At 32.3% G+C, this 21,556-nt stretch overlaps 2 protein-coding genes across 12 annotated transcripts in view; both read right to left on the bottom strand.

Moving 5' to 3' along the window:
• Positions 1-21,556, bottom strand: part of LOC138696028 (retinol dehydrogenase 11-like) — a 195,843-nt gene that overhangs the window by 31,708 nt on the left and 142,579 nt on the right. The gene's annotated exons all lie outside the window — the stretch shown is intronic.
• LOC138695925 (glycoprotein-N-acetylgalactosamine 3-beta-galactosyltransferase 1-like) overlaps positions 927-21,556 on the bottom strand; it is a 135,982-nt gene continuing 115,352 nt past the window's right edge. For 8 of the 11 annotated variants that reach the window (XM_069820350.1, XM_069820358.1, XM_069820304.1 and 5 more), the window contains one exon: positions 19,926-21,544. In XM_069820350.1, the coding sequence (XP_069676451.1) occupies positions 21,275-21,544 (270 nt within the window). In that variant the 3' untranslated portion in view covers positions 19,926-21,274. Of the gene's footprint in view, positions 10,212-18,182; positions 18,796-19,925; positions 21,545-21,556 lie in introns of those variants that run through there. The other 3 variants (XM_069820323.1, XM_069820333.1, XM_069820315.1) reach the window with 3 other exon arrangements.

Below are 21,556 nucleotides of genomic sequence, written 5' to 3'. Positions count from 1 at the left end.
TCACGCGCGTTATTCGTGAAGAAATTGAGTCTGGTTTGTTTATCTGTTATTGAAAGTTGTAAGACCCGTTATACGCGCAACCAAACGAAGTCGCGGCGGCCATTTAACTGACGTTCTCTTCCATACGTAATGGCATTAAGTGTGCTTCAAAATAATAATAATTAAATAAATAAACATCTTTCGTTTATACAATTTGCTTCATTTTGAAAGTATGACACTCTTATTGGAAGACCCTTTATTTCTTCTTTTTTTTTTTTTTGGTAGGTTATCTGAAGGGTTCAGAACCATAGTGGGCCAAGCGCCATTTACTAAAATCGTAGAAAACAGGATTAAAATGAAGTTATCACCATAATTCAATGGAAACATATAGCAAGTAATATAAAGCATACACATTCAAACTAAATGATAGCTATGTCAATTTTCATTAAACTATGGCTCTGAACCCTTCATTTTACGACGCTTTATCAACATCTTAGGTTATTTGACGTCTGAATGAAATGAAGGTAATAATGCCGGTGAAATGAGTCCGGAGTCCAGCACCGATAGTTACCCAGCATTTGTTCATACTGAGTTGAGGAAAAGCTCCGGAAAAAAACTCAACCAGGTAACTTGCCCCCACCGGGAATCGAACCTGGGCCACCTGGTTTCGCGGCCAGACGCGCTAACCATTATTCCACAGGTGTGGACTATTTCTTCTTTGAATTTTGTTTACTGTATGCATTTATTTTTATAGGAACACTCGTTCATTGTGACATCATTTCTTCAGCCTCTGATGACACTATAACCAAATTCAATATTGTATATTCTATACAGTAAAATAATAACGTAAGTTCTTTAAACTCGGGAAATTGAATATAAATAATATACTTATACTTTGTAAACTTTCATATGATACAGAAAAGGATAAAAAAACATACCAACAAAAGTTATGTGGCAGCTATTATGTTTTATTTTCATTTTAGTGGAATACTTCTGTACAATGTAAAGTTGTAACATTTATAGTGACTAAAATATTTCAATGTGTCCTGAAGTAAATAATTATATATACATGCTAGTGGGTACTTTCACAATTTCTAAATTACTAGCTTAATTTATACGTCGTCTCCATTGGAAATATCACAATTCTGACGTGTATCAACCACATTTCTAACTTTTGTTATCAGGAATTTCTTGTTGTTCCATATAAGTGACTAGCAATACCTTAACTAAATGTGTCGTAACATCAGTATCTCTAATTTTTATTTTAAAAAAGTGAGTGTATGAAATAAGTGAAAAGTTATCGAATGTACATTTGTGATTACACGCATAAAAACAACACTTCATAGAAGAGCTGCAGCCACTGGAAAGTGGAGCTACATGGCACATTTAGCTACATTTCAACACACATACATACATACATACATAAAAATGAGTAGACTACATTTTGTACCAACTTCTTTCACTCATTAGCGAATAAATCTGATTATAAGTTGTTGAAAATATTTAATTCTCTTGCTGCCATTGATTCAATCAAACTTTAACTTTTTGTGTACTAAGAATCAGATGATTTACTTTCTGTACTTAATTTTACATCAAACACATATTCATTATTCACACCTGTTATTATTTCATACCAAAATTAAATGTTCAAATGCTTATTATGAAGATAGGAACTTAGGAGAAGACAGGTTATTCTCAATTCATCTTTGTTGCTAAATTTTAATTTTAAATCTGGCATAGTTTTAATTCAGCAAGTAAGCTATAGGCCTTTATGTTACGCACTACACTTTCACATTTAAAATATTGTCTGCTGTTCACGATAAAATCCCGGGAAAGAATTCACCTTCAAGCACGTGCGAGAGATTTAAAGGTAAGTGCGTCCTAATACTACACTATTTCAAATACGTACACTATTTATTAGACGTTCTACTTCTATTGCTTTCAGGTGTATAATGTGTACTCATAAGTGAATTGCTATCCTTAATTTAAAAACAAACTTAAGCGGATCAAAATTCGAATAAAAATTATCCAAGTAACGTGGACAGCCTATTAAAGTGAAATTATAAATTACTCATTAACAATTACAAACATTACACGGACATAATTTTCTTCGAAGTTTCCATCTGCACATACTCTTTTCACTTTGTCACCTTGCCAGCACTTATTTTTCAATTTCCCCTCCCCCATTTGTACCTCAACAGTAAGTGGAAATTCTATGTAATGCATGAACTCCTCATAGAACTTTTTTTTTAAAATGATAATGAATAATTTTATATACTCTGCCACTTTTATTGAACTAAATAAAATTCTTCTCCAGTCTGCAATATCAGAATTGTCGACGATATCTATAAAATTTTACTGAATAATCCGAACCCCTGTTCTTGCGATGTCTTATTCAAGATTATGATCCATTTTGAAGTCTTATTTTAGTTTCCTTTGAGTTTCACTTTTATTGTAATAGATGACACACATTTTGCAGTCATCTTTGTGGCTCATGCCATTGAAAAGACATTTCTTTAGACTTTGCTTCTTCCCCATACATTTCAAACAGGACATTATCGATTATAATTCCTTGACCTGACAAGCAAACATTCTGATGGAGGCAGATAAAGTTACATTTGTTTTCTTTCACCATGTTAATAATGTCAAAAGAAGTGCTTGTACAAATTTTGGCCACACGACCGCAATTGCCAGGGACGTAAAAAAATAAGTTCGGCAGGGGCCGTTAAGAAAAAGAAAACACAATTTCATTGGAAAAATTTATTGGAACAGACAGCCATTTTTCAGTTATTTTTCAACATAATCCCCACCGGAATTGAGACATTTGTCATATCATGGGATCGAAAGAGAGGTGCAGACGGCTGTCAAACGCTGGTTCCGGTCCCAGGTGGCTGATTTCTACGACACAAGGATACAAAAATTGATCCCATGGTATGACAGATGTCTCAATTCCAGTGGGGATATTTTGACAATTTCTGTATCTGTTTCAATAAATTTTTTCCATGCAATTGTTCTTTTTTCTGTAAACGGCCCCAGGGAAAATCACTTTCTGGACGGCCTCGTAATTGCGGTCGAGTGGCCAAAAATGTTTATAAGCACTTCTTTTGATATTATTAACATGATAAAAAAAACATTTAACTTATTTATCTGCCCCCATCAGAATGTCTGCTTGTAAGCTATAAATAATTATTTCATGTCCCCATGTACAGAATATTTTAGAATCACTTTTGCAAACTTATCATATTCACATATTTACACTCTCTAGCAACTATGCAATTCTGTTTGATGTTTTCAGTAACAGACATAATCTTAAATATGGAAAGTTCCTTCCTACAATTCACCAAGTAACTCTCTACCAGACCTTTCTTGTGAGCTGCACAAATCGCATGGTCTTCTCACAATTCCATATTTTATGGCTTCTCAACAAATCACCTGGTGTGATATTCGTTACAGCCAAACTCAACTGGATACATGACTTTTCCTTCAAACAACCTAATTCCACAATTGCTCCATTCTTTTTATTACGCCATCTCGGCAGTTTTATTTAAACTTCAAATAATCAATAAAGTAATAAATTTAATTTAAAAACCTTTACCAAAACCAATAATAATGCACCTAAGTTCTTGTTCTGTTTGACCACTTAAACCAGGTTCAATCAATATATTTCCGAAATGCACTTGTATGTATTGTACGACTAAACATACATGCGCATATCACTGAAGATCATTGCTTCCATGTCTGTTGAGTCAGTCTATCAAACAGCGTCAGATTGTCTTTAAGAATTGAGCATCTACATGTGATTTTGAGCAAACATGTCAGGAACCTATTGCGATTTTTCCTGGAATCTCTCCATATACGCCTTATGGCTAGTCTTCTCCTGTGTCTTTCAAGTGATAGATCCCAGGCGCTTCCCTGGTTATAAATAACTTCTCCGTTTCTTATATCCTGTGTGTTGCAGTCCGGAAATTTATTGATTGCCCCTTGTATGTAATGTACGGTAATTACTGTATACAAATACTTCCACCTTATTCTTAATCTTATAACTACACTTATAAGATTGTATTGTGAAGTTTAATATTACATAATAGTTTGGAGAAATAATTATTAATAATGTTTTTAAATATTAAAATATATATGGTATACCAAAGGTTCAAAAAACCTGCCATATTTTGAATTACGAAATCTGTAAGAAATTAAACACAATAATAAGTGTTCTCAGCTCAACAAACAACCATATTAGATTTCATCAGAAGTAATGGCCATGTTCTGGACAGATACAAGTCACTACTGCTTTGAAATACATCTGCACAGATTGCCAATCTATCCATCTCTACACAGCAGCACCAATTCAGACACCTGTATGGGCAAGATTAATCTTCAGTCTCCAGCTACAAAGAAGATAAAAGCGTCTACCAATACTCATGCTTTTACCTATTACCAAGATGCAAGATCGTAAACAGAGAATATCCACCACCAACACTGAACACGAAGACGCACGCACACATACACACGAAAAAAGCAATAGAGCAATCAAGTTAGGATAATTTTTAAAATCACTTCCACTTCGCTGCTAGCATAGTCATACGATACAGATTGTAAATGTTGAAAAATGAGAAATAAACACATCCAAGGTTTTATATCTTTATATTATATTCACCGAATATAATGAAGCATTAACAGGACTAACTTCATCAGGAATATGTTGAGCACTCATTTTGCAATTTCGACTACTGCTAATACTGCTGAAGGTAGAAGGTAAAATGTTTATGTAAATTTTACATATACGCAACTTAATAGCACCATTCTTGTGGGAGAGAGAAGAAAACATTAATTCATCATCAGTACGAACATCCATTTCATTACATTCATGCAATTTAAGGTTATGACATCGATTTTGTAGTAATGAATTACCTTCAATTAGGAAATTTCTGGTTTACATAAAAATAATTGCAACAAATTTTAATACCTTCATAATTAAGTTAACATAGTGAAATATATTTTAACACCTAGTAACACAATGTTGGGGGTTGGGGGAGAAAATTAATTTAGTTACTGTGTGTGTAACTATTCAGTGTTTTGTAATTCTGAAAGCTGTTACACTAAAAATAATATGATATATGTTTTCCGTAGTTTTATCAAAACGAATGGATATGTATTCAATATAACCAATCTAGTTTTAAAGGCTCTTCGTCCACCAAGATGTACAACTGAATATCACTTAAAACTCTTCTATTACCTCCTCTTTCTACATTTTCATTACCATACCTATATTATTTAATCACTCACATACATAAACAAAGAGGACATTTACAAGTTTTTTTTTTAATTCAATCAAAGTAAAAAATGATGAATTAACTATATTTCTTTTCAGACCATTCTTACTTCGAATGTCTCGCAATAAATGTAAATGAAACGATACGAGAAAACTTGAATAATAATACAATAAGCGAAATAAAATAAATCTTTACATTATCTCGGATCTAAATTTACAAATGAGCGTAAAATATGTAACTTGTTCATAGTCTGTTAATGTCTTATAACAGATAATATCTAAATTAGTCATGAAAGCTTCAAAGTACTTTGAAATGTAAAAAGCTAAAGAGAGATAGTAGTCATAACAGTGATTATACCAATAAAATTGCAAAAGGAACAGTTAAGATTTTCACGCATAAACAGATGGGTACTGCAATGGACTACTATCTAATCACAGACTGTTCTATTGTTACTTGTAGGTGAGAATTATGAACAAAATAATTTGTAGTACAGTAGGTACAGTTTCATGTAGGTCAAGTTATTTGCAAAGTTAGATTACTTCAACAAAGGGAACATACTGCGCATTAGTGATGAATATGTGTTAATGACATCAATAACAACTCTTCTAAACTGTACATAATATGCATTTTTTAATAATATAATTTTATGTAAAATACGTTTGATTTCCTGTCTCCCTGACCTCTGCAGTTCTCAACGGTTCTATTTCTTATACTTTTACTCTAAAATCTTTACGTCTTTCATTCAGTTATCACTTCTTTTTACGTCATTTAGTATCATGATCTGAAAAATGTGATTATTTTCCCTAACATACAAGATGAATTCAGAAGTAACAAATGAAAATAGTTGCGTAATCGCGTTTATCACTAATTTAAAAAAAAAAGGAAATTCATGTTATTCTACTGGCATCTTGAATAACTAAAATTTCAAGAAAATATATAAATTAAGGTTTTTAACATTCTGTCCAAAGCTTCTACCGTACTGTCGAAGCTAACTTGAAGTGCAGAAAATTGCTAATATAGTTTGCATGTCTATTCAGGTGACAAAACTGAACTAAAGATACCGAGATAAAAACATTTTAGTACTGTCAGCATCAATAATGCGCTTTACAAGGTGAACCACTCAAGAAAGAAAAACGTAACAAATACGAGAATTTAATATGGTATATTATAGATTTGTTCACAAGAACTTGGCAAAACACTGAAATTCACAAGACAAAATCAATAAGAAAATAATTCCAGTATTCACTCATACTTAAATATACAAATTTCATAAACAACTTCGTCACTTAGAAAAAAAAAAGAATCTTATGTAATAGGAAAATCTGCATTGAATTTATAATTTGTCTTACTCGCTCTTTTAATAGTGTTGTATTAATTTTTCTTTGCAGCAGGTTAAGTATCCTGTGTGAGAGAGATTTATAAAGGAATGAAGAAAAGGTTGCTGTATTTTGACAAGGCCATAAGAAAGTTTGAAAATCATTACTTGTGTATCTTTTCTTCGTTGATTGCCAGTACTGATTCCGGTATTTTTCTTCATGTGTATCCCTCCCTCCATCTATTTTTTTTCTGCTCGCAAGTTTAATACATTTATAAACTGCATTACCAATATAACACACGGAATCTGTATTATTACAGTATCTCTATACAGAATGTAACTAAAATATATGCCAAAACTTTAGAGGCACATTCTATCATAAAGAGGATGAAAAAATATTCTATGAACATTCCTCCGGAAACACTTTATTTCCTTCTTACAGCCCTTTTTCTACACCCTGCTTGCATTGTATGATGCAGTACATTATGAAATAAAAACAGCATACCACATGGAAATCTGTCTCACAGGAAATGCTCAAAAAGGCTCCTGTTAGCATAGATACATGCATCAACCTGAAATCGCATTGAATCCTGGATGTGCTAATGTATCCTTGAAGAATGTTGTATTGTTTCATCTTCCAAAATACAGGCTCAAAGACTTCTTCATTTTATGGCACTTTTTGAATTTTAGGTCTTCAATTATTCAAACGTTCGCAATCATGACACAAAGATTCAGACAAATATAAAACTGATTTGAGGGAGGTGGGATATGATGGTAGAGACTGGATTAATCTTGCTCAGGATAGGGATCAATGGCAGGCTTATGTGAGGGCGGCAATGAACCTCCGGGTTCCTTAAAAGCCAATAAATAAGTAAGTAAGTATAATGTTATGTAAATTGAATTTCATGAACTAATTTGAACTTGGAATAATTGTCATATAAATGACAACAGAAATTATTACATTTTTATCCCAGATGAAAGCCAATCTTGACATACACAGTTATTCAAAATGATGTGCTGCTTAGTCTCCCACATTAGAGTAGTGCTCAGCATAACTGACTGCAAAACCATTGGATCCAGAATCAAATCCTGGTTGGGACAAGTTTCTGGTTGAGGTCCTTTCCGGGGTTTTCCCTCAACCCATTAAGAGCAAATATATACAGTATATGCTGAGTAACTTCTGGTGCCAGACCCTGGGCTTATTTTGGCATCATTATCATCATCTTCATCCATCCTACCTACTAAATCATTCTATCATAAAAGGCTATCATTATCATCATCTTCATCCATCCTACCTACTAAATCATTCTATCATAAAGGGCTAACAGAATTCGACCTAATGGCTGCCACAACCTCAGAACAACACAACTCGAGGTGCATATATCGAACTCTGAAGATTTGAACTTTGACTGTTGCTCTTTCATTTGCACAAAAGTGTACCAGAATTGTGCAAACAGTTATGCAGTAATAAACGATTCAAGTTGGTCACAACCAGGGGCGGATGCAAGGGGGGGATTAAGGGGATATATCCCCTCCCGAAATTTTGAGAAAAATACTAAAGAAGAAACAAAAATAATATTAATATTAATTCGTGAATGTGCATAGGAATTAGAAAGTTTTCCACTTAATTTCTCTTTGCTAAAATGTTAAATTCCAAGAACTGCAGGAAGACAAACACAGCGTTCTTACTTCAAGACAGAGAGTCATGAAGAGTATTTTAGGCTCTTAATTTTCCTTCTCTTCTTAGACTATTTCATTAGTCAGCTCAAGGACAGGTTTTTAAATCATAAGGGAATCCTAAAGTCCATACAAACTTTGTTGCCTAAAAACATAGTGCGAGCATCAGATGAAGATTTAGAAACTGCTGTTGAGGCTATAGTAAATCAGTGGCCCAATGATGTTGATGCATCACCAGTGAATTGAAGATGTGGAGAAGAAATTTCCTTGATCAGAAAAATCTTCACCTGATACCTACTGATTTTATATCATCTTTGAACAGGTGCAATGAAATTATTTTTCCCTGCACTCGCAAGGTGCTGAAACTTTTCTGCACATTGCCTGTAACTACAGCAACACCAGAACGGTCGTTCTCAACATTGCGGTATTTGAAGACTTACTTGAGGAGCACGATGAGAGCAGACAGATTAAATGGACTGGCTTTGATGTATATACATAAAAATGTAGAAGTAAAAGCTCATGAAGTAGTCTACTGGATGAAATGTCTAAAAATCCTCGTCCCCTTCTTCTGTAAATGTCATTCTGTCATTGTTTTTGTATTGCAGTCATTGTAAATGTCAAAATTAAAAAATTATGGTTTATTTAACAACGCTCGCAATTGCCGAGGTTATATCAGCCGGTGTGCCGGAATTTTTTCCCTCAGGACTTCTTTTACATGCCAGTAAATCGATTGATATGAGGCCTGTCGCATTTAAACACACTTAAATGTCATCGAGCTGGGTTGGGATAGAACCCGCAACTTCGAGCACAGAAGGCTATACCGACTACTGTACGCTACTCAGGCCAACTTGTAAATGTTTGTAACTCGGAAACAAATTGTGAGTATATAAACTTATTTCTCATTACTCCATTTTTACTATCTCCTCAAATCCCTCCCCGAAAAAAAATCTTGCGTCCGCCCCTGGTCACAACATTTTGAATAACTTGGTATTTCATATTCTCATTTATTCTAAGTTTTTATTAACAAATGTTAATTGCAGGACATCAATGAGTTCACTTTTAAGGATGTACTAATTAAAAACAAATTACAGTATAATATTCCACTCTAACAATTCAGAACAACCACTTACTGCAAATCATTTACTACAGATATCGATTGTTCATATTAGGCCTACACATCAGTCTTACAGTGAAGGTGGAAATGATTAAAATCATAATGAAAACGAAAGTTGAGCAGAATAAAATCACAAAATTTCCATATAATAATATATAGAAATACTTAAAATGACCCCTCTTCCAAAAAAAAAAAATCTTCGATAAAATTTGTATGTACAGCAGCTGTCAAAAATAAGCAAATAGGATGGGATTCCTTGATTTGTAATTGTACTAACTTACATATATGCGATGGCAGGGATGTGCTGGAAGGGGTTAATAAGGGCTCTTGCAAGCCCTTTGTTAAATATTTATATTTGTTCCGAGCCTCTTGTTAAAATGGCTCACGAGAAAAAAATCAATAAAATAAACGCATTTTTCTAGTTTAACCTTCTTCTATTCTACATTCTGCTAAAGCGATCGATTGAAAATATGGGAATTAATGGCTTTTGAACTGCTTGTTGAAGACTTTCTATAGTTATGACTTCGTGGAGGATAACTTAATAGAAAAGAACAAAGTTCCTTTGTCAGTAATTACAGCCAATGCCGCAAAAAATGCTAATTCTATCACCATTAGCAGCGTGATGGTGAAAGAGGCTTTAGTGTAATGAATGATATTGTCACTTGTGAAATACGTAAGCTTATAGTCTCCCACTTGTCCAGTTCAATGACTAATTTATTGGCAAACCTATGAAAGAATGGGATGTGGTCCACTTTGTGCTATCCTGGTTGGAAATCATCGCCTTGCTACTGACATTCAAGTGCATCCCACAGCTGAGCTGAACCCATCGGTGAACAAAATCGCAGTTTGGAACCTATTTAAAGGTAAAAAAATTATTATTATTATTATTATTATTATTATTATTATTATTATTATTAAGCAACCTCCTCCCCTCTTTGTTAAATTATTGCCTGCACATCCCTATGTAAGGGCTGACGTTAGGCTATCAAAAGGAACGTACAGTATGGCTACTATCTTGTATTTGGCATTTATCACAATGACAGAAGAAAGTTTCAAGTGCTGTAAAAGGGCTGATTTTTTTTATCAGGTTATCTGTAGACAAAGTCTCGCTAATTTTAAGGAGGATTTATAAAACAAATGGTGGCAAGTCTAATTATTGTTAACTTAACATTTTAAATTATTGAGAAAATAAAACTACTGTATTCCTTTTCTAGGCTGACCATAATTCCTCGAGACAAAAACAGGACAGGAAAGCGAAGAGTTATGTTGTAAAAAAAAAAAAAGTAATGAAAAATGTTTTGTCTATTACACTTTTACTATGTTATACTACCTTTGACCAATAAAATGGTATGAAAGGACGTGTTTCAACCAATCATGGCTGCTTATCACCATAATTTTATCACTTCCCTAGCATTTGTTTGTTTTTATCACTTCCCTAACATTTAGTTTTTTGTTTGCCAACATTTCAAAATGTTTCAAACATGCTTTGTGATCATCATTTGTTTCCCGCATAGACAGTTAACTGAAAATGGCGGCTCTGTTCAAACATTTGTGAAACTAACATTAATGAAATAGAATTTTAACAAGTCAATTAATATTTTATTGTATTAGAATACTTTATTTCTTCTAATCTCTATATACTTTCTTCTAATCGTGTAATAAACAATTAAATTCCACTCGAGTTTTCATTTTCTCTAGATAAACTTACTTGTGTTCTACTTGCAGATTTATCGATAAAATCAAAACCTCTAGTGAGATTACTGTTGATAAAATGTTTCTACATCAAACATGATCAAATAATCCAATTGGATTAAATAGAATATATTAATAAAATTCCACTTCATTCATACTTTACAATTAAAGTCATTGTAGGATTCATTATTTTAAATTGAACTTAATAGTTAATCTTGATATAAAAACCACAAAAAACTTCAGCTTGGTGCAGAGGAATGGGTCTGCATTTCACCACGATCATAACACTGAATATTTCCCACAAGATCTTAATTTACATTACAAATTTCGGCGTATCAGTACGCTACCTTGTCATAAAACCTATCACACTCTATGTCACCAATTTGTCTTACAGTTAATATAGTTCTCATTGCTGCAATGCTTAATGTAAATTTCTCCTTCGACCATATAATAGTCATAATATAAAATATTCTTTCGACAGTAGCTGTACTTCCTGACAGAAAGGGAATAAACTCAACTATATTACAAAAATTCTGAAAATCTAGGTATTTTTTATTCATTTAAAAAATGTGCACCAATTCACCAGATAAAGCAATAATGATTTTAGGTTATGATTGACATAGGAAAATAACAGTATTGTCCTATTCAAAATGATACGTATGGTCAGCCTATCCTTTTCATAAAATAATATATCACTTTAATAATCATCACTCAGGAAGAGTAAACTGGCCTTTTTTATGTCAAATTATTATCAACATAATTATGTCAAAGGATCTCAATCTGCAAGTTTAAATGAAATTGTTATATCGAGTATAAGGATACAAACACAGCTGCATGTCTAATGTGAATTCATTACGACATTAGAATGGCACTGTATAGTATTTCAAAATGATCGAAGATAAAAAAATACAGATTGTCCACATGAAATCTTTACAACTCAGATGTAAATAACAAATTATTGAGACGTGTTATCTGGATGTGGTTTTCTGCATGTTAGTCAGAAACTGTCAAAGTTTTTATGGGAATTTTGTTGGATTGTTGAAATGAATTTTTTTGATTGCAGGTGTGAATTTTGATGAAATCTGATGGCGAAAGAAATGTGGACACCTCAGGAGATGGCACAATGTGTATCATGGTTTACTGAAGCATGATAAGATACATAGGTGAACATCACGTCTGGACCCAATATGGAAGAGAACTGACATCATGGCCAACAATCCGGGAGTGGCACCAAAAATTTAGAGAGACTGGAGTGTGCTGCGACAAAAGGGCAGTGGACGGCAAAGCACAAGTGTAGAGGACATTGAACGTGTGCAAGGTGCATTTGTCCCTCAAGAAATCCTTCTTTGGCATCAATTCTAGCCAGCATGTACACAGCAAATGCTGTGCGGTGTGGACGATATCTGGCTGAAAAGCTTGCACTAGCTGAACTTTGTATGTGTACAGTCTCAGATTCTTGTGAAGAACTTTGTGGACAGTTGAATGTGGCAAGCTCAATTCCCTGGCGGCACTGCAAATGGACTTACTACGGCTTACTGATCGTATCTTGATAAACCAGGATACACATTGTGCCATCTCCTGAAGTATCCATATCTCCTTCGATTTCAGATTTCACCAAAAAACTCATTTCAACAATCCAAAAATATTCTCATTAAAACTTTGACAGTTTCTAATTAACATGCAGAAAATCGCATTCAGATAACATGTCTCAAAAAATTGTTATTTACATCTGAAGTTGTAAAGGTTTCATGTGAATACACAAACACACACACACATATACAGGGTGTTAAAAAATAACGTTTACAACGTTTCAGGGTTGATAGAGGAGATAAAAACAAAAATCTGTTTTAAGTGACAAAACTTTAGCAGATGCGCCATTTTGCCGCTAGATGGCCTGAAGGATAGATGACTTGACTTTCGTCACAACACATACTGGTTAGTTCTGTTTGTGCACGACCATCTTGTAGGACCTTATCTGTTACCTAACAGTCTCCGTGGTGGTAATTATTTTGTTTTTCTAAGCGGCGTCCTACCAGAACTTTTAGAAAATATCCCATTGAACATCAGAGAACGAATATGGTTTCAGCATGACTGTGCCCCTCCACACTTTGATCGTCATCTCAGGAACCACCTAAATGCTAAATGCTACATGCCGGTACCGTGGCCACCTCGATCACCGGACCTAACCCCAACGGATTTCTTTTTGTGGGGAGACGTGAAACGTTTTGTGTATGAGACACCGATCGGTACGGCAGAAGACTTAGTTGCTCAAGTTGTTGAGGCTGCACATGTTATTAGAGACAATGTTGGCCTTTTTGAAAATTACAGACACTCCATAGTACGAAGGTACCAGTTGTGCAATGCCTTCAATGGACGGCAGTTTGAACACCACCTCTAAAACGACAATTGGTCTTGTTCTTTATGGATTATACTGGCACTTACATACACAATAAACGGCACATCTGCCAAAGTTTTGTCACTTTCAAAAGATATTTGTTTTTACCTCCTCTATTATCCCTGAAACGTAAACTTTATTTTTAACACCCTGTATACATACACATACACACATCTTGATTAAATACTTTTAACACTTTTTATCACTGAAGATTTGGTAAAATTGTTTATACAACAAATTTATCAAATCTTAAGTAAAAGAATAAAATAATTTTGAAATGACTAACCCAAAGAAGTCTAAAAGCACAAAAATGTCACTTACTCAAACTGTCACTTCTGTAGAATACGAGCTTTGAAATATTACTGTTGCTTCATAGATGAAGAGAAACTCTTATCTCGGTATAATATTCATACTTAGAAAGAAGCAGACTAACACAAATTTAACAACATAATGTATTATAGAATTTACATGATACTTCCATAAAACTTATCACAAAAGTCTTGCTCAGTACAAACGAATAACAAAATATATATATAAAAAAAGTCTTGTTCTAAGACTAAAAGTTACTACTTGGCATATCACATGTTATAATTACACACCATACATCAACATTAAAAACAAGAGGTTCTGGAAGGTCTTCCAAGCACATACCTGACAAAATGCTGTATAATGAACCATAACAAGAATAATGCCCATCATACTTAGTGTACTTACTTCTTCATATAAGTAAGGAAGTGTTTTCATTACTTATATTTCAATGATATAAAATAGGGCAAAATAATGCAACAGTAAACTAAGACACAACTACAAATTCATTCACTTCACAGCTATAAATACATCGTGTATCATATTACGAGAGAAAGCTATAAGACATAACGTCAAAAATGTACTGTACTATACAGTTTTGCAGTTAGAGAAGAGTAAAGTGTTTCATGTTATCTAAAACTATTTACCATACCAAGTTCCTCGTAACAATAAGTATTAATGAAAACAGTACTTTACGTTACCATTATCATTATGTTATCAAACTGTTAAATGAAAATTTGGTGTTCTTATTCTTGAATGATGGTTTACTTCCAAGATGAAACCTAGAACAGTTTACTTCGAAGCTTTATCATTAAATAATACCATGACTAGGGAACAGATGTCTATGTGTGTGCTTAAAAAAAAAAAAAAAAAAAGACATTTAGGTCTTTACATAAATCAATATAGGGCTTTTAGGAGTTTATATAAAATTAACAATTAACAATTTTAATTTTAGCAAATATTCCATTTAGGTGGAGTTACTACGTAAAAATAACTGATGCTGACAATGAATGCTACTAAACTGAGAACTCAAATTCTACCAAACTGATTGCTGATTAGTCAGTTTCATTTCGCCTAACAAGGCTAAATAAAGCTGAAAGTAATTTGTCATTTCTCGCCTAACCGAAACAACCTGTCACCCCTTTTATGCTAGGGTGGACTTTTTCAGACAAACACGGTTCCAGGAAATTAGGTAAAATCTTCTTCCCTTCTCTTCTAAGAACAATACGAAACGAACTTTCCAGAGCAGTATTTGTTTGTAAGAGAATTTTTTTTTTATATTTTAAATAGTATTTTTGTAGTTTTTTGAGCGTTTTTGTATTTTAGTACCGTATTTATTTTAAATATACACAAAATACTAAAAAGGCGTTTTTCAGGCACAAACATAGTATTTAGGCATTTGTAGAGGTTTATGGTTCATTTAGGCGTTTTAGGTCCTATTGAATTTTAATAGGGGAATCCTGTGTACATGAAATGCAGAGATATCTGAATAACATATGTCTAGGATGTAGCAAACAAAATAGGTACAGGTATGGAACTAGAAATCCATACCACTATCATGACATATCAGTAAAATATTCTTCATATTTATTTACTACTCAACTGAGGAAACTCTGAATTTCATGAATGCCAATGCTTTGTAAACAAATGAATAATTAATTAATTTCAAACGGAGTAAAGGATGAGAAAGTGTAGTAAATAACAAACACAGGAACGCCATTCAGTAGCATTTTTAAAATCACTCAGATAACCTAGAAAATGAAGACCACACTTAAAAACACAATGTGAACACTGTCGTGGTTATGATCCCTACCACCAATCCAGCCACCCCAAACTGTTGTCTTCCTTTCTAAGAAAATTTTGGAAAGGAGACAGATTCCAATACCATTACTAAAAAAAACTCGCACGCTATGACGTCAATTTTTTTGCACTACCAACCTAAGCAAAAGATAAGCCATTACGCGAATATGAATTGCAGAATGTTAGTATGCTGTACAGCGAGAATTAAATAGTTTTAAACACGAATGAAGTGCATAAATTAAATAAAGTAAAACTATAAAAACATTTTTTTAATGGTATTAAGTATTGCAGCTAGCTAGCCAATTTTCATCATCTGTTAGACTTGTTCAATGGTATATGAATGATATCACGAATATTAATATTAAGCTAGTAAGTTTGTAAATCGCCTGTTTTGTTACTGTTTTAAGGCATGAGAATAAACAGTTACTTGATGGAATGTACTGTAGCCACTAGACCACTGTAATGGCTTAATTCGCTTATTGTTTCAAGTATGTCTTATACTTATGATATCAGGCTGTTTTAATGTATGTGTTCTGTTAGGAAGGAGAAAGTTCAAAGCTGCTCTTCACATGTCAATCAAATTCTGATTCTGCTATTTTCTTCTAATTGTGTGTTACAGTATGCCTAAATACTACATTGTTATGAATACCGTTTACTTATATAGTAAACATAAATACGTATTTCAGCTATCACAGTTTTTGTGAATGGAATTATAATGTGGGACACACAGTAGCATAATGACGAAAAGGAAAGCTACACCTTTATGGGTCAAAAGATTACATTTTTCAATTTATTTTTTCTTTATATACTTATCCTTGAAGATCCCTCTGTTTTGGTAATGCACTTTTCTCTTTTTTGTGATGAAAGAACTTCTTAGTTGTTTCTAATAGTGCTCTTTAACGTAAGTGCATGTCACTTCACCTGACTCCTTAAATTTATTCTCCTGACGTGTACATCCATGTAAATGGTCATGTATAGAATAATCAATCAATCAATCAATCTAGTTTTCCGATTCTTTAAATTTTACGTTTGTTTTCCCTCATAATTCAAAAAGATCTGGAGGTATTTTAAAGAAACTTTGTATGCTTTTGTCTTTTGACGTCTTAACAACATATACTGAAATCTTTGCTGCAGCATTTACTTACATTTTAAAAAATAATGTTGGTTATGAAAATGTATATCATGTTAATACTAGTGAATAGAATTTTTCGAGTTAATTAGTGAACTAGTAGAAGATCAAGAAAAGAGTAGATGGAAAGATTAATATCAAGGCATCAGAATCACGAAGGTGTGAATAGTAGGAATTATTGATGGTACACATAAGTTATTATAGCAAATAGTAAATTTAATAACGAATAGGCTATAGAAGTAACCTGGTATAAACAGTAAGGCATATGTGAACTAGTACATAAATAATAAATAACAAAAACAAGGTAGGATAAGTATTAAATAGATGATGGACTGAGCAGCAAGAGGGAAGATAGCTAGTCGGATTAGGGTAGTTTTAATAAAGTATACTGCAAAGAAATGTTATTTGTAATGATTGTTAATGGCGGCACGATATACGTGAAAATATGTGGACCACCATTAAGTTACATGTAAGAAATGCTGTGACAAAATATGCCTCATATCATATTAATATAATAATGCATTGTATAAAATTTAAGAACAAATATTTTTAAAAATCTAATTAAAAGATTTTATGATTTTAATATAATGTTGTTTCTGTCATTAAACTTATGAAGTATAATAAAAGGTTAGTAACCCATAAATTTATTATTCATAAGGTGGTTTAATTAACTAACGTTTTCGACCAATTATTGGTCATCTTCAGGTTATATTATATTATATTATATTATATTATATTATATTATATTATATTATATTATATTATATTATATTATATTATATTATATTATATTATATTCCATTATATTATATTCTATTATATTATATTAGTGGTATTTGAATACAAAAGTCTGTAGAATATGGTGTACCATTTACAAGTATGAAATCATATGTTTACACAAAGTTAAGATCTAAAAACATATAAGATAAGAAGAGTACATATTAAAATAGATGAGAGGTCAGTAAATATCAGAGACCACTATGTAACACTCAGACGAACTAGTCAACAGGCATCTACTCTTCTGTGAACAACATATTTCGACCATCATGCCTCTTACTAGATCTCCTCAAAGTGGGCGCACACTATGTAATTTAAATTAAAATCCATAATATAAAACACATCGTAATTAACTTTCTACAAGTAACTTGACGAAATAATTTGTTATATACTGATATCTACTCACATATTACTCATTTTAATATGTACCTTTTTATCAATAGGTTTTATTTTTTAACTTTGTGAAAATATGGGTACATTATGATCACTATTACACAAATATAATAATTTGTTATATACTGATATTTACTTACCTGTCATCCATTTTAATATGTACTCTTTTTATCAACTATGTTTTTAGATCTTAACTTTGTGTAAACATGTGATTTCATACTTGTAACATAGTACACCATATTCTACCGACTTTTGTCTTCAAATACCACTTACATATATATATATATATATATATATATATATATATATATATATATAATATATATAAACCTGAAGATGACCAATAACTGGTCAAAAACGTTAATTAATTAAACCACCTCATGAATTATAAATTTATGGGTAAATAAGCTTTTATTATACTTGATAAGTTTAATGACAGGAACAACATTATATTAAAATCATAAGCATTCAACATAACTTATCTGAAAATAAAATGACTCTAAAAGATTTTAGTTTATTTTCTACAAGTTGTTATTTCAAAGATTTTGAAGTACGAATCATTTAAATATTCATAGTTTTGTGAAAAATGCCAGGAAAGTGATGATGAATTCACAATTTTCATCAACATTTTTGGAAATTAATTATTAATTAGAAATAGTTCTTTGAAAATGTTAAAAAAATAGAATAAAGTATGCCAAATTTTATTTAATTCGGACTGAAATATATTGAGATATAAAATGTTAAATTACACTTGACATTTTATGCAGTTGGAAAGGTATACTACAAAGTCGAAGGTGGTGGGTTCAATTCCCGATTTTGATCAGAGAGTTTTCCTTATGAATAAAGGTGACAATCATAAAGAACTGTCATCCCTACTGCTACTAATGCCAATTGTCTGCAAAGATAGGAACCTTACCTTCCTGCTTCTCCTTGGGCCTCCATGGCCTACAATAGAGATAATTCAACTCAATTATGAGAACGCAAAATTATCTTCCAATAACAAAATGTGTATTGCATATTACAATAATGAGACGCAGCACAATATTCCATGTTCTTTTATCATTCAACAGTGTTGGCTCACAAACATAAAATTCACTTTCTATAAAAGACTATTACATATCTATACTATAGACACATACGAACGAATGTGAATCATGATCATCCAAAAATGACAGACATACATCTGTAACGGCTACAGATGAAATGTTCATGCTTCGACAAAATAAAGTCAACAAATCATATGCAATCATGCAAGTAAGGGCATAGTCACTACTAAAGAAACGAGTCAATTAAGAAGGAATGGAGACATGAAAGTAAGGGTTCAGAGCATGCTCACAGTCGAATGAGAACAAAGATAATTGTTTTTAATAAAGGAAAAGGCTAATTCTGATATATAGCATTGGACAAATTGTATCAAGAGATTGAGAGACTTTTGTGGTGTCTGCAATAGAAGGAAAAGAAATGTAGGTCAACAGATGGGAAAGGTAAAGGAGCTCAAGAAAGACAATAAGGGGGGAAAAAGGAGGGATAGTGGCAAGAAGGGGAAGTACAGATAATATGAATAGAACAGATAGTGAGAATAGAGCAGGTTGTAGCAAAGAAAAGCCAATTTATAATCTAAGAAAATAGTGTGTCAGTGGAAGGAAGAAATAATAAAGAAATATGTACTGGGAAAGTTGATGAGTAGTGATTAAGTATTAGTAGTAGTTCATGGTGGTTATATTTAACTAGTTGGCAAAGAGTAGTACGTATTGTAATGAATGTAAGATTAGGTGCGCTAGGAGTAGGGGTTAGTCAAGACAGGTATCAGTATGGATGAGGAAGTAATATAGGCAGAAGAGAAATCAATAATGACTAGTGAATAAGAATATTATGTAAACTTATTATTAGTATAAGAGTAATATAAGATAGAGTTAGTAACAGAATTGCAGTGAAATCATATAGTAAATGGTAACTGAAGGAAATAGTAAAGGAAACTGCTATGAATAGGGAAATAGAATAAGATAGGCTTAGGATATTAATAAGGGATACATAATGACTGGAGATTTTGGTGTGAGAATAAATCATATCATATATCACATGAACAAATCATTACAAGTTTCATTATTAACAATTGGAAAATAAGCAACTGTGATATACCTGAGCATTATAGTTAACATGAACTCTAATCCTAAAACGAGAATGCCTGTTATGAAGCCATGCACAGAGCGAATGCAAAAACCCTCGTAACATTCAATTGTGAATCTTAGTGCTTATTTGTGAATGTACGTTTTATTTAATGTTTTACAATAGGAACGACATTTCTCACTAAATCTCTTTGTTACAAGAAAAACTGATGTGTTAGGTTAACAAAAATGTGATACAGTAGAGTCCGAAATTAGAACAATACAATGATCCAGTCAGAAAGGATGACTTGTTCATGTTCCTCGAACTGATTTAGACGTATTTTCTTATACATTTCTTTTGTCTGTTTTGAATGATAATGAAATGGCAGAATAGAATGAAAAATTCTGAACAGATACAATAAGAAATATAACTGAGAAAAACTTGGTATGGTGGAATAAATAAAACAGATAAAAGTGAGAAGAAGAATATGTAACCGAGTTAAAATCTGCTAATTCTGTTGCAGAAGTGTACATAAGACATATACATAATGAACCATAAGTAATGTCATTAATTTCAGGAGGTTATTCTTTGAGATATTTCAAACAAAAAAGTTTAATACAGTTTTGCTCGTTTTTACTTCCTTTTCGAGATAAAAATTGTTTTATATGAAAATTTTCATAATGTGTTTTGGGAAAGCCATTAATTTAATTCGCAATATATTGAGTCAGTTTAAGAGAGCAGTGTATTATGATAATAAATGATAGAAAGAATTTTAGTTTTAGTCTTTAAATGTGCAAACATTTGACCTGAACAAATGTAACATTGTAAAATTCCTTTGCAGAACGAAAAGTTAAATGTGTCCAGATCAAATTTCTGCACATTTAAAAGACAAAACTAAAATTCGTTCAATAATTTATCATCATAATACACTGCTCTCTTAAATTGATTGAGCATATTGGAAATTAAATCAACGGCTTTCCCAAAACATGCCAAAAAATATTTCATATAAAACAATTTTTATCAAGAAAAGGAAGCAAAAGTGAGCAAAATTGCATTAAACTTTTTTGCCTGACATATCTCAAAGAATAACCTCTTAAAATTGATTACATTACTTACCGCTCAACCTGTGTAGTATGAAAACTTGTTCAAGACAAGAAAATAAAATTAACAACTTCTCATATTAACATAAAATCTTCACTGTAGACATTTATATATTCTTCTCTCTCACTCGTCTTTCTGTAGAAGTAGAAATGAGAAATTAAATAATTTGTGTACAAGACTCAGGTTTATGTAAATAAATGCATGAACTGAGAGTTACCTATGACCCTGTTACAGAGGGAGTTTCTTTGGTTTTTGTAGACTCTTGATTTGCTTCTTCAGTCTTCTTTTCAACCTTAGCATTAGTCCCAACTGTAACATTATCTTCTGTAGGCGAAGATTCAGTTGGAGGTCCTGACGATGGTGTGGAATCAATATTATGTGAAATCCCATATGGCCTCAGGTGATAAATGAGATATTCTAATACATGCATCTGACTCGGAGATACATAGTGGAATGATATGGCAGTATCTGAACAGCATCCCATACCCTATTTAAATAA

The sequence above is a fragment of the Periplaneta americana genome, chromosome 1 (assembly GCF_040183065.1).
Source record: "Periplaneta americana isolate PAMFEO1 chromosome 1, P.americana_PAMFEO1_priV1, whole genome shotgun sequence".
In the NCBI taxonomy this organism is placed as follows: Eukaryota; Metazoa; Arthropoda; class Insecta; order Blattodea; family Blattidae; genus Periplaneta; species Periplaneta americana.
Note: the sequence above shows the minus strand (reverse complement) of the source record. Positions and strands in the feature narration are given on the sequence as shown.